General features: G+C 37.5%; 1 protein-coding gene across 2 annotated transcripts in view; it reads right to left on the reverse strand.

The window, feature by feature from the left end:
* Positions 1-1,412: 1,412 nt before the first annotated feature.
* Positions 1,413-15,572, reverse strand: part of LOC132107149 (lethal(3)malignant brain tumor-like protein 3) — a 78,638-nt gene continuing 64,478 nt past the window's right edge. For both annotated transcript variants that reach the window (XM_059513378.1, XM_059513379.1), the window contains 4 exons: positions 15,087-15,178; positions 6,489-6,643; positions 6,244-6,306; positions 1,413-1,765 (listed from right to left, as the gene is read on the reverse strand). In XM_059513378.1, coding sequence (XP_059369361.1) covers positions 1,622-1,765; positions 6,244-6,306; positions 6,489-6,643; positions 15,087-15,178 — 454 coding nt within the window. In that variant the 3' untranslated portion in view covers positions 1,413-1,621. The remainder of the gene's footprint in view (positions 1,766-6,243; positions 6,307-6,488; positions 6,644-15,086; positions 15,179-15,572) is intronic.

Raw genomic sequence — 15,572 nt, forward strand, 5'->3', positions numbered from 1 at the left:
AATGTGTTGCTCAGAGATGCACAGCAGTTCTGCTGTGGCTTTATAGGTAATATTTTCACTGGCAAAATTTAACAAAACGCGCAATATAGTTTTTACACTTTGCACAATATTTCTTATTTACTGAACTATTGTATAAAATCACATTTGCACTTGTGTTCTTTGTGACACAAAGAGAGAGACGTTTACGGAATTCCTCAATGAATCAGCCGTTTGAACGAATCAACTCAAAGACATTTACCGCCATCTGCAGGTAGTTTATTTTTTTAGAGTATAATTTCATTTATAAAAGAAATACAGTTTGCTCTGTTACATGGTGCACATTTAGGCAAATGCAGTAGATTTGCCAAAACCCATCAAGGCATTCATGCAAACAGTATAATCACACAACCAATGTTTAAAACATTACCCACTAAATTGAAACAGACATAAAAAAATAAACTAAAGAGGTAAACTGAATTATGATATGGAAATAAAATAAATGGCTCATTATAATATCAATGATTTAAAATCATTAAAAAGACAATTGTGTTGATGAAGACCATTCAATCAGCAAGTTTATTCACAAATGAATTACAGAGAAGTTTAGTCATCCACTGGTTTCTACACTTACACTCTAAACCATTACTTATTTACACATTTTATATCAAAATTTTAAATCCCAGTACAGTTCATTTTATGCTCTCGTGGCATGAAGAAAATTGACATGATAAATGAGTTTTGAATATGGGAAATCAAACAGCAGAGTGCAGTGAGTTTATTTTAAAATGTGAGTAAAATCAACATTTCAACACAAACTAGGTTTGTTAACATACATGTTCACAATGACGTCTTCAGCACATTGTTTTTTTAAATAGTCAAATTATTAAACTTAAATAGATGGAAAATTTCATGTATTTTTAATGCTGCACACCTCAGCAACAGAAATAATATCAATACTGCCGTCTGTACATTAATGAAAAATGCCACTTTTCTTTTTACACTGTTCACATGAAGGCATTCTTAATATTAAGTTACATTCTATTACAAAATACCAATATGGCTCTCACAATTATTATTCATGCCTTGAGTGTAGTTTTACTCTCCGTTCTCCATTTCTACATCCATTGTATCAAAACAAATAAAGTAAGAGTGCTACCCTACTACTGTAACCGTAATGAAGGGCTGTGGCATGATGCATTAATATGGCATAACAAAAAATCTAAAAGGGGTCTGTATGTTTATCTAATGCTCTGATATTCAACCCCATTCTGCTAGTCCTCCACCCAGAACCCTTTCCAAAAACTTAAATTATCTATAGCTATAAATTAAAGGAGTTGTAACGGAAACAACGAGAGTCAAAAGCAGATATTGTGCGGCTCTTCAGTGCATGTAGTTGCATTCGTTTAGCACCTGAATTTAGCTCCCATAAGTGAGTTAATAAGTGCGTAAAAATATGATTATTACTGACAGCGCAGAGATGCTGAATGTCAGAATTCTGAATGTCATTAAATGTGTTTAATCTGCTCATTCGGTAATTATCTACATCGTCATTCATAATAGTGTGGTGTGTACTGTATGAATCTTCATGATGAGCCCTTTGACTGAAGCAGATGTGAACTCCCTTGGCTGTCGGTCTGTCTGGTCAGAGTTCGTTGCAGGCAGAGTTTTCTGTGGTTTTAAACATTAATATAGAGTTGTATATTTTGAGAGCCGGGCCTAGTTTAATGCTGAGGATCTTCACCAGGTCCACCTGAGTCAATAACAGGAAGGCCTCGCCATCAATTTGCTGAAACCAAACAACAATAAATCAGCAGATAAACATACACAGCTGTCAGAGAAGATGATGCATTTCCTGTGTAATTTTTTGATTCAGTGTAATTTCTAGGTGTCTTGCTCTACAACAGTGTTAAAACAGAATGTCCTAAACTACTGCTTGATGAAATCCATGCGACAGAACAAATATCTCATTTCTGATCACAAACAGACATTTGGCATTGTATAAAATTTGGAGATTTTTATATCATCATATAGTTATCTGAAAATATGAAACACTGAAATACAGTGGAAAATGTCATATTTTAAGTAATAATAATGTATTGATTTGTATAATCCAGCAATTAAAATACTGCATAAATGAAAGGTGCTTCATGTCATTTGATTATTGTCTCTTCATATTTTGATCTGTATGGACACAATCTAAAATATCAGATAATTACAGATGCACATATTAAAATTCTGTCTGATACAAGAAGTTGATAATTATTTAATGTTATGGATGATAAACAATAATTGGACAATATTCAAATTATAATCTGTGTAAATAAACACACACAAAAAAATGTAAATGCTACAAGTGAATTTAGGCACCATTGTATTATAATGTGCAGAATGACAAATTTGTGTTTATTTTGAAATGTATTAAAGTTTAAATAAAGGAGTCATATGATGTGATTTCAAGTTTTCCTTTCTCTTTGAAGTATTGCAAGCTCTTGGTGCATAAAGAAGATCTGTAAAGTTGCAAAGACTAAAGAGATATTCTTTATAAAAGTAAAGGCAACCACACCCCCCAAATAGGCTCATTTAAACACACCCCCACTTCTCTACATCACGATGTGGGAAGTTTTGCATAAAGCCGCCCAAATGTTCATGCAAAGAAAGAAGACATAACTTTGGTTCTCTCTTTTGCCGCAGGAGCCATGTCGTGGAGTCACTGTGTGTTTCGTTGTGAAAGTGAAACTACTTTGTTTGCCCTTTCAAAAGAGCACATGACTAGAAATCAGTGGTTGAGTTGTATTTACAACACTGTTCCAGAACAGTACTACCCAAATATTCAGATGTGTGCAGCACATTTTATGGAGAACGAGGACTGTTTCCTGTGAGAGTAGACTACTATGCCGGTGTCTGTGTCTATAAAGTGGGGCAGTTCAAAATTAGCAAAGACAATCTGGTGCTTCTGACTCACAGCTAGTACGTTATTTATAGTTAAATAATTTGGCAATGACCATTCAAACGCGTTCAAAAGTTTTTGAGCAAGGTTATCTTAAACTAATAAAATAAATAATACTAATTAACCACAGGTTTCCTTAAGATGTTCCTCTGGGCTTTTATAATGGGGTTTTGTCTAATTTATGTGTAAAATGGTGAGGTCTGTGATAAACAGAAACCGATGATATTTGAATTTTTTTATGTCAATGTAAATTACACAAACTCAACTCCCAAATGTTCTTATGTAGTTTTTTATAACTAACATATGTTTTTAAAAATAAACATAACTGCTTCAAAATCAAAATGTGTGTTTTCAGTATGGGTGTGTGTAAAGCCCGGCTCACAGCCTCACACTGTGTGATTTCGGCCACGATTTGGTTGTCTGAGGCTATTTTTGAAAATCCAAAAGATTCCTAGAATCCTAGGCTTAAATCTGTAGTCTTTGATGGCTAGTTTGACATGTTCAACTTCAGCCGATTAATGGCCATTGCGATAAAATGTTCCGCTTGAATCTGTAAGTGTTCACGCCATGAATAATGCACAAAAACACGTTTGGAAATATTATGGGATACAGCTCGTTACGTTCACTCTCCATGTTCATAAAACAATGCTCCTTTGATTTATTGTTCAGCAACTCCTTATGAGAAATTGTATTTGCTCCATTTAAGTCAAGTAAAACAAATTTGGTGTAGTGCTTTCACAATATAATTAATTTCAGAGCTGCATCACAGAGGGTCGTATTAGGGTGATATGTGTTGATACAATATTACTCAATTCCAGTCTTCATGTAACATTACCACCACTCTGCATATTTTGCATGTCTCTCTTACTTAACACACGATTCAGAAAACCAGCTCATTGGAAGAGAGCTACGTGCACAAACTGTACTGACTGACATGGTCCCTACACAGTGTTCTTTGCTCCCTACTTCCTGAGCAGAAGGCTAATGCAATCTGTGATCATGAAAGCATGCAATGGCTTTCGTATGCATGCTATTTTTTTACATGACATGCTCATAAACCTGACACAATACGCTATAGCAAAAAAAAACAGTTTGTAACCCTATCAAAGCATGGGATGAAATACAGTGAGTCTGGTAAATCGTGAATAAAAACTATCATCATCAAAGCTCATGCAGCCAGTCATGCTGGAGAAACTGCGACAAACATAACCTGCATCTGCTCGCGAATCACTCTTGCAGTAGCCTTCTTTGATGGCATAGGCTAGCTACTGTACACTGCTTTAAGTTAGACGCTGATTGATCTGTGCAAATGGAACACAACTTTATGTGCTCTGCAGATGGCCCATGCTCCTCCAATTAAGTGTCCATTAACAGTTTAAATAAATAAGTTTGTTAAGAAAACTATGGGGGCACAAATTAATTCCCATTCTCTATTGCCGCCATTCATATACTTTTAATGATTGCCAACATTACAGCCCCACGTGCAACGCAGCTCACAGTCATTGAACGTGTACAGGTTAATAGTGTAAAACCCCAGACGTGCAGCCCAACAAGCAACAATCGTAACGGACTATTGAAAACTGCACGGTGTGAGCCCCGCTTCAGTGATGCTGTGAAACGTCAAAGTATTGGGGATTATATGACAATGCTGTAATGTAATGTGTTTACAAGTTTTATGGTTAAAAAACACATTATTTTCCACATACCCAACATTATTGTTTCTCCTCTATGCCCTGCCTTTGTGAAACATATAGATTTTTACAAAGCTAATCGTTCTGAAAAGCGAGGTGTGCTCTGAGGCACAATACTATGGTGAGAATAAAAAGTATGTCTTCTTTCTTTGTGTGAACATTTGGGCGGTGTTATGCAAATCTTCCCACACAGTGATGTAGACATGTGGGGGTGTGTTTAAATGAGGCATTTTAGAAGGGTGTGGGCGAATCTTAACTTTGATCAAATATCTCTCTCTATTTGAGATTTTAGTCTTTGCAACCTTAGGGATCTTATCTATTCACGAACAGCTTGTAACACTCCAAAGAGAAAGGAAATCTTTAAAACCCCTTTAATTTATATTTACCTCAGACCTTGTTTTATTGATAAACTAAAAAACACTATTATAAAAACCCATAGGAAGATCTGGAGGGAACCCATGGTGAATTAGTCTTCTGGGTATTGACGTCACAGCAGCAGTAGAAGCTAAAATCTATGGCCACGCAGATACATGTGCCATGCTCTCAACAGCATGGCAGAATCTCTAGCAGTTTCCACATCACAGCCTTTGCATTGGATATACTGTACAATTACACTGCCAGCACTATCCTGTGTAAAAGTGAAGTGCACTGCATCTGTTCCTTGAAATTACAAACCACTTCCTCCCATTATAATAAGATTATCATAAGCAGATCTGTTCACACTGAAAGTGCCTTGTTACACCATTTTTACACTACTGGATTTCCACTGAAAATTAACTATGAATTCAGTGAGGGATAATGTACATCCAGCTGGATGTTATCGCAGAATAACCCCTGACAGGGTGATCAGCACTTTTATCACACTGAAGGGGGTTAATCAGCGATGACAACCAGCGGGATGTACAGTACATTATCCCACTTATTACACGGCTACTTGATTCTGAGTTCAATTATTTGAACGCAAAACTTCCGTAAAGAAAGCAGCTGAAGAAGAAATCGTACCAGTTTGTTAGTTATCTTATAATCCATTATATTGTACAAAACAACTGTCACAAAAAGGCATCAACTGCATTTGTATTAAACGAGAGAGCAAGTCTGTGATACCAGGATTACGTACATAATTAAATCATTTTTTTTTTACAAACTCTTTCATAATATAAAAGAACACAAAGTAGAATAATGTTCACCAGTGCTATGAGACATTTACAATGTATGACAGGACTCATTAATGCAGCTCCCATTTGCACATATAATAAGAAAACATAGGACAAGACACAGAAGCGAACATGAGGAGAGAGAGATGGGGAATAAGAGCAGACAGACAGCAGCTCAGAGAGCAGAATTATTTAAAGCAGCAACCCTCTGGCCTCTTTAGCATTCTTGTTAGCAGTAAACAAGCATGATGCTGTGACGTGGGATGACTTGACATGCCTATAAATGGTTTCAATGAGATCTCCTCACATATCCCATCATGCCCCATGCTCTCTTCCTTATGCATATTATTATTCTGTTCCTAAAATGCTTCAGTTACTCTGGCTGCCAAACCTCATAATGAAAGACTACTTAAATATGTCCCACAGGTTTCAGTCATTCTGATTTCACTCGTGATTAAAGGGAATAATTTACCTCCTCTCTGAAGGTGCGCACTTGCTCCTTGCACCCTGGAAGTCCTTGGATAAACTTGATCACCTGCAGAATAACAATGAGGATTAGAGGAAGAGCAATAGCTGAAGTTAACTGAGGCCACAACAAATCAACTGATCTAAAAACAACAACTACAAAATAAAACTTGCATTAAATAAACAAAGCATAATTGTCTTGAATTTGAATAGCAAGTGGGAAATGCAGATGCACACAGGAGCTCTGTGTACCTCATCCACGCTCCACGCTGCCACTTTACTGGCCGTGATGCCTGCCACTGTTGGAAGGAGCTTGCTGTGCTGATCCCAGCAGTGAGGCATGCTGGGAGATGGGCTGGAACACGGCATGAATACAGACTGGTGCAAAGCCTGCTGTAGAGTCAGCTCTGAGAGAAACACAGAGAGAGAGAGAGAGAGAGAGAGAGTCAATTCCTTGCTAAACCGAGCATCATTCTGCCCTACTCAGGGTACAGCAGAAAAGCTTTGGAATATATAGGGAAATTATGCTATTGCATATATTAGGAGGAATATGATAATATTTCTAGCTGACATCCATAAGACAATCATTATTATATGTAGTGTCTGATAAATATAAAACTATTGTGTCCAAACAAATTAACACAAACTAAAAACAATTGCTGTATGTGCTAGGAACATACAGCAGCAGATAAATATTCAATTTGAAGCTAGGCAAAAAAATGCCTTTATAATACAGGGGTAACCTCTGCAATACTGGTAAGATATTAAAACTCTAGTTGGAACATAGATAACAGAGAAATACAGCAAGCGGTAGATGTGAGTAATTGGTTCAGTATGAGAAAGCTGTATGGGGTACAGGCTGAAACAAATATAGATAAATATGCAGTATAAAGTAACACAGACAACTGTAATGCACATTACATTATCTAAAGCCCACATAAATTAACAACAACATAACAAAGGCTTGATTTTAGACACTAGGTGAACATTTGCACATTGGCTAACAAGATGGATAAAAGAACAAAGTGAATTCAGAGCTGAAGTAGGTTTATTATAAGGTTGCTTTGTAACAAAGGTTGTTTTCCTTTTGTCAAGTAATGAATTTAACCCTTTTTTATAATGCACTGTTTTTGTTGTATCTTGGTTAGAGGAAAATGCTAGCATTATTACAGATTTAGGCAGAAATTAGAGTCCACAGTTAAATATGAAAGATATTAATAATTAACATCCATTAATGCTGACAATACCTAATAGGGTCACAATATACTACACATAATTGGTTGGCAAAATATTGTGCACAAAGCACAAAAACTTCTTGTGTCTTATGTTACATGTACGTTGCAGGCCAACTCTCACTTACTATTGTAAGTCGCTTTGAATAAAAGCATCAGAATTTATCAAAGGTCCCGTTCTTCGTGATCCCATGTTTCAAACTTTAGTTAGTGTGTAATGTTGTTAGAGTATAAATAATATCTGTAAAATTCTTAAGCTTAAGCCAAGCGAGATATTTTATTTAACAGATTTCGCCTACATCGAACAACCCGTTTGGACTACATCCCTCTACTTCCTGCAGTAATGACATCACTAAAACAGTTTTTTGACTAACCTCCGCCCACATGAATTCACAATAAAGGGGGCGTGGTCTTGTTGCGCAGAGGAGAGTGTGTTTGTCGCCATGTCGTCGAAACGCTGTTGCGTTCATCCCGGAGTCCAATCACCTTTGTTTGGCCTTACAATTTATGTTTAACTCGGTTCCCGAAAATTATAACACACATGTAAAACTATGTGCAGCACATTTTGCTGAGGACAGCTTCCTCAATCTCAATCAGTTTAATGCTGGATTCGCAAAAAGATTCTTGAAAGATGGAGCAGTTCCCTCTTTGTCTGGAGAAGGCATTGTTTATGGACCACAACCGGTAAGTGTATTTTATTATTTAAGTTGGTGCGTTTAACAGTTTCTGTAACTTATTACACAAAGGGCAACGCTGTTTAGCTTTGTTAACTAGATCTTAGGGCTGTGCAAAAAAAAAAAATCAAATGCGATTTTCATGCTCATCTCGTCAGTAAAAACGCTCCTGTGATTATAAGTACATCTCCAGCACATGCTCCTGCCCACTTGCTTCTCAAAACTAGCCCGAATGCGTTTCCAGGAGGGCCGCGTGCGCTCAGCTGGTGTCGAATCGCAACACAGGAACCGCTGGCCCAATCAGAACTCGTTTCATATTTCTGAAGGAGGGACTTCACAGAACAAGGAAGACATCAGCCCGTTTTTATGACAGTGAAAAGAGCGGTATACAGATAAGTGATTTGTGTGAAAAATACTGTGTGGTTTTTACACGCGAAACATGAACACGTTATATTGCACACTGTAAACACAATCAAAGCTATAAAAAACACGAAAAATGTGACCTTTAATGTAATGTATAAAAGTAAATGTAGTTATACTCCTACACACTCAAGGTTATGCTTGTCTGGACTAATGGGTGCAGTCTATTAAATCATAAAGAATATAATTTATGAAGAATTAATTTATGTTTAATCATACTGATTAGCTCACACACATTATCATTTCTAGCAATGGTAACACAATAACAATCTCAATAATCGGCTGCAGTTACAAAAATTAGTGATGTTTGTTAAACAAATAGTGCACAAGAGAAATTTAAGGGCTTTTTAATCCCAAGTAAAAGTAAATTCGCCTGGGAATCGGCATCTTGATAATAAAAATAATTAAAAAAAAACTTCTTTTGTACAACTCTGGTTGACGTTGCTCTTTTCACTTTTGTTCAAAAGCTCCCTATGAATAGAGTGGACTTCCAGCAGTGCCCTTCAAGAGTACAAAAAGCCATTTAAATTCACCCAGAGAGTGTCACGTTCTCAACAGATATTGGTAAAACTGGATCACAGTCCACTTTAGAGTTGCGTGCACAGCGTTGACGAGCTGTTGTGAGCCGTGCCGGAGGACAAACACTGAGATAACACCCTTCACCACTGTCTGCTTTTCATGGCTAATTCACTCTGACAGAGCCCTTCTTTGAAGTGCAAACAAAAAGAAACAGAACACGTTTTTCTCAATACAATAGCAATAAAGAACAATTAGATTCAGAGACGAGGTCAGTCTGTATATACAGATGCATCTCAATAAATTATAATATTGTGGAAAAGTTCATTTATTTCAGTAATTCAACTCAAATTGTGAAACTGGTGCATTAAATAAATTCAATGCACACAGACTGAAGTAGTTTAAGTCTTTGGTTCTTTTAATTGTGATGATTTTGGCTCACATTTAACAAAAACAAACCAATTGACTATCTCAACAAATCAGAATATGGTGACATGCCAATCAGCTAATCAACTCAAAACACATGCAAAGGTTTCCTGAGTCTTTAAAATGGTCTCTCAGTTTGGTTCACTAGGCTACACAATTATGGGGAAGACTCATCTGTGCAATGCTGAAATTTGGGGGGTGTTATGGGGGGTGGAGGAGGTGAGATGGGTTATATTTCAGGAGGTAGGGGTTTGTATGGGGTTTCAGAGGAGGGTGGGGTGATAGTGGCATTCCTGGCATTCTTCCATGCCAAACCATATACGCAGCAGCCTATGCTAGCATTTAGTTAAAAATAAATGTGGTTTTTGAATGCTTTAATAACAAATATTTATCGGGAGCATTGTTGTGGCTAGGTGACAAAACTTACCATTTCATAGATAAAAATAGCGTAACTAGTAATGTTACTAATTAATTTTGAAATAAAGTAATCAGAAGAGTAATTTGATTACTTTTAAAAGGAGTAATCAGTAATCAGTAATTTAATCACATTTTCTAACTAGTAACTCTGTCCTCAGTTGCTGTCCTCAAGTCGTGTGTTTATGGTGTATTGATATTGTGCTTTTGTTGCTGAGGTGTTTTTCCTGTTCTCACACTGTGCTCCCAAAGGAGCATAGTCTGGGTGTTGTTTTTTTCTCCTCTCTTTCCTAATGTTATGCTGTATCTCTTCTTCCCCTGTACTACTGTATTTCGTGGCCTTGTACCCACATGTGCAATGACAATAAAGTTGAATCTAATCAAATCTAATCTAATCTAGTAACTTGCCCAACACTGTTCCTGACCCTCCGAAGCTAACCATGGTCTGTCCCTCCAGCTCTGCCCTGGCCAACCACTAGGACTCCCAATGCACCGGTTCCTCCCTGGTCCCGCCAATAATATGTGCTTTGTTATTTGTGCATACTGTGGTGTTTGGATTCCAGCACTCCTATCTAGTTTAGTTAAAGTTTAGTTTCGGGGTTTGCACTAAAGTTCCTAAGGTCCTGTTGGTTTCTAGTTCCAACTTGCCCTGTCCTATCCTGCATTGCCTTCCCAGAGTTATTTTTGTTTTGTTATTTAATAAAAAACCCTTGGCCCTATTTAATAAAAGCCCATAGGGGAGGGGGAGCAATCAAACTCGAGTTTGAATCAAGTGTGACAGCACCCTTATATACACTCCTTCATGACTTCAAGAAAACATGTCTGTACTTTAGTTTGAAAGAGTTCTCTAAATGACACTGGTGAGCCAGCGAAATTCAATGGTTGAATATTCACTACAGAATTATGAGGCTATGGCTGCTCACTTTCTGACATTAATTAGTGGAGTACATAGCCGGTGGGCACCATCTGATGTCTGTTATATAAACACTGTAATCGTCTCTGATAATGGCTCTATCCATGTCATTAGCTGTCATAAATGCACTTCCTCAAGGGAATTCATAAAAACATGCTGTTGAATACATCTATATATCTAAGTGGCAATACCGTGTTTGCTCTTGCAGTCTTTTAGATCTGGATCAAATTCTCCTAAATCACGCTCTAATACAGAGGTGTCAAACTCGATTCCTGCAGAGTTTAGATTCAATCTTTATTAAACACACGATCCAACTAATCAAGTCCTTCAGGCTTATTTGAAAAATACACGGTATGTGTGTTGGAGCAGTGTTGAAGCAAAGCTCTGCAGGGCTCTGGCGCTCCAGGAGAGTGCAGATGTCAGGTACTGTCTCTGCAGTGTGTTTGTTTCATATAATTGCGTTATTGAGGGAAGAGTATCGGTGCTTTTTCATTCTCAGCACAGAGTGCATTATGGGATGCCAGTGCAAAAGTCAAATCACATTTATTTGTATAGAGCTTTATATAATACAGATTGTTACAAAGCATCGTCAAATTAAGAAAATGAGAAACATAACTGTTAATGTAAAATTAATCAATTGTGAAACAAATTCTATTTAGCTGTAAAGCAGCTCTACATAAGATAATAGTATCATTATGCGACTCACTTTAGTTAAAATGTAGTCCCCTTCCGATAGTGACAGTGCAGTGAAATTGATAATATTACAGAATACTATCAATCAGAATTTTCATTTTTTTGGTCACCCTCAGGCTCATCTAATTGTGATAAATTTTTGCTAAAAGAAAAAAAAATTATAAGCTTAACATTTTATTTTTAATATATCTAGGCATTTATAATGGGGAATGTACTGCATTGTGATGAAGAGCCATTTACTCAGTAACTTTTACAGTCTTGTTTAACTCCAGGGTAGGGCTGGATTAACCATATGCATATTCAAGAATACACCCATGTGCACACTAGGGATGTAACGGTACGTGTATTCGTACCAGACCGTTTCGGTACAGCGCATTCGGTACGGTGCACGTGTGTGACCGAATGATCGAATGCAATATTTTGTGCGCGGAACATAGGTACATTTTCGTGTTTCCAAATGAACATATTAAGTGGCAGAAGTCTCCGCGTTCAGCACAAATCCCGCCCTGCAGCTGATTCAAAGCCGGTTACACACTGGCTGCGTGGCGTGAGCGTGGCGTTTCTGCTGCGTGTTAGTTGCGTGACGGCTGCTTCGTGTTTTCTGTGTCTTTACACACCAGAATCGTGCCTGACGCGGCGCTGGCGCGCTGCTGCTACTGTAGGTGACATAGAGGGAGACCGTCGACAGACCAGGAACTTGTCTTCACGACAGCAATATCTATTCTTCATGTTGAGCATAAATATAAAGCCTACTGATAAAGGACACCGTCAACATTGACGGCAAAATAGACGTTGTTTGACAGGTGCAATATGTCAGTGTGTCACCGGACTAAGGTTTTCAAAAGGCATCACGCGAGTGTGAACATCACTACAACTAGGAAAAAAACGATTGTAATTTAAACGCAGCTCCCGTCGGCATTTAAACAGACCTTTGCTCTTAATTCTGATCGGGCCAACGCAATAACGAAATCTGAGCAGGTCTAAAAACTGAAACTGTTCATGCTGCACTATATATTTTTTAAATATGAGCAGGCCTACAAGCTGGGATTGGTAATGCTGCACTGTAATCATAGTTATTTATTTATATTTTTCATTATATTTTATTATATGATATTGGTTTGAGACTGAGAGTATTTTATTTAGTGGAGAACTTTGCAGCAGTATTTTATTTCTTATTCTTTTTTATTTTATTATAAATTATTTTTTATTATTTATTTTATTAAAAAGTATTTTTAAAAAGTGTAAACAAATTGTTAAAAAAAGTTTATAGTAACAAACAACCTGCAGTTTAATGTTTGCATTTCTTTCCCTTACTGTACCGAAAATGAACCGAACCGTGACTTTAAAACCGAGGTACGTACCGAACCGTGATTTTAGCGTACCGTTACACCACTAGTGCACACAAATCAATATTTTCACACATGTACACAGTCGCCTGCTCCTGGCAAGTTCAGTCCAAATAGTTTTGGCCAACACTCACACACATCTTCATCACATCTGTCAAAATCCTCAATCAGGCTTGGGTAGCTCCACTGCTTTAAACCCACTCTAAACCTACACACAATCCCAGAGGCTTGCGGGAGCAGCCTCTAAACTGTCTGTCCTCATTCTGTGGGCAGCTCGCGACAACATTAATCACCAGATACTCCTATCATGGACATCACAGCAACTGTGCTCTGCTGCTCTGAGTCAGGTCGATCCTTCAGGGTAACTACTCAAGTCACATCAACCAGTCACATCCACAAGCCCTGCAGCCCAGTTGTACTGATTTGCATTCATCAAGAAGATCAAGTCTTTTTATACACAGCTCCTCGTCTGGACTCGTCACCCCTATACTGCATTAGTACGGTAATCCTCAAACAAAACTCAGCAAATGACTCAAAATGCAGCATTTCTTTTGGTCTTTAATGAGCCCAAGAGAATGCACATTTCACCTCTCTTCTCTTTATGAAAATAAAAACCTTTGTAAAGCAGAACTACTCTATTACTGCCTCCTCAGAGTGAAATGCTTATGTTGTATTCCTCATTCCTCACAAGTCACATCAAATAAAAGCACCTGATAAATGAATAAATGCAAAAAAAATGGATAAAAAGTGAATCCACTTTTCTTCTTTCTACTTTGTCACTGCTATGCTGCAATAAACTTCTCAACTGAGATCTTCAGCGTTCTCATCATTTTTTCTCATGTTACAATTATCCATGGCTCAAGCCCCGGTAGATTACCACTCGCGACGCCTACAATGTATCCAAGCACAGAAGCTGAGGTTCTCACATCTTTTATACTCAGACTGTCTTTGTGACCAGACTGAGTTAAAAAGCTTTTAAAGTTGAGGAAAAAAGAACCTGCAGTTTGAATCCAGCCCTCGTCCTCATTAGTGACTGCCACTAAACCTTTAGACACCTAGCCACAGAGGAAGAAGGAGAAACCGATTCTTTTGGAAGGAGACACAGCAAGAAACAGGAAGGCAGAAAGAGAAGGAGTGAGTCATCACAGAAAGAAACAGAGCAGTTGTGATGAGCTAAAATGATTTCAGCTTATCTGTGAATCACAACATTGAGTTTCTCATGCTTCAGACACCGATTCTGAGGGTGTTCTTCACATACTGTACAACGTGGTAATCTACAGTTGTTACTGTGAACACCTAAAAATTAGTTTTGCTTGGTATAGATGTACTGTAGGTTGATTCATTGATGTGAAATAATATTTCTGACTTTAAACCAGTTAATTTAGATCTTATTTCCCTGAATGTTTTTATGTTAGTATATGAAACCTCTTTGCCCCCTTCTTGATATTAATATACAGTAAATGTCTTTAAACCAGAAGCAAGTCACTAAAAGTGGTTCTTTGACTCGTAATCATAGGGGTACCACTTCAAGTGCTACATAGCACCTATATTTTTAAATATTAACCACCCCAAAGAACCGCTGAAGAATCATTACATGTTTTTTATAGGTGCTACAGAGCACTTAAATTGGTTCCTCTATGATTACGAGGCAAAGAACCTATATAGCACCTCAACTACCACAAATAAACACTGAAGGACCGACTTTGTTTTGTGTGTGTCCTGAACATTTTTTTTTTTTGCACATGGCATTCAGGAAAAAAGTAGGTTAAATCGTGCGCACAATTTACTATTTCGTTCCCTTGATTGATAAATGGTGTACACTATTTATAAATTGAGAGAATTAATTAGTAAATCATTTTAGAACATTGAGGGAATGAATTAGTAGATTGTGCGCACAATTTATTTATTTTATCCTGAATGTCATGTCAGGCTCCGTATATTAGTGATTACAGTAACTATCACCACATTTATTAAAACCACTTTAAACGATGCTGCCCATTTATCTTTTATTCTCTTTAATCACCTGTCTGTGTATTGTTGTTTACTGCAGTTGTTGAAGCTTTGGTCACAAAAGATACATTTCCTGTGTGTGTAAACATACTTTGCAACAAATCTGATTCTGATTCAGTCAAATGAGACTGTAATTCTTGTTTTCATTTCAATTCTCAATCCCCACATCCACCAAATATAATATAGTGAGGGTGGTGTAGATCTACCTTTGGTTTCGGTGACTGATGACACCTCACTCTCCACTTCCTCTTCCTGTGGCAGCTCCTCCACCTTCCGAACTTTACAGGGTCGACCAACCCTGAGGCAGAACATCATCATGACATCCTCAGAGCGAGACACACAGGCAGATGGGATATGTGACAGCAACTCTGTACAGAGTAGAGCACTAGCATACTACTCTTACTATGCTGTATGTAGTGTGTATAGTTTGCAAACTACAAATTGACTACAACACCCCAGATCTGCATGTGATATGAAAACTGGACAACACTCAGTCAATTACATATGCATGTGGAAAATCATGTCTCATCAGACTGTAGGTGGTATAAAGCATATATTGCACAGTATGCAGCAAGCTAGGATACCATTTAGAACACAGCTTTGAATGGTTACACAGTGTAGGATCATCTATTCTGCATGTGCTGATCTAGTATTTAGTATTTATTATAGCCAAGGTATGATTTTGCATATAT

Source organism: Carassius carassius, chromosome 27 (assembly GCF_963082965.1).
Source record: "Carassius carassius chromosome 27, fCarCar2.1, whole genome shotgun sequence".
Taxonomy (NCBI): Eukaryota; Metazoa; Chordata; class Actinopteri; order Cypriniformes; family Cyprinidae; genus Carassius; species Carassius carassius.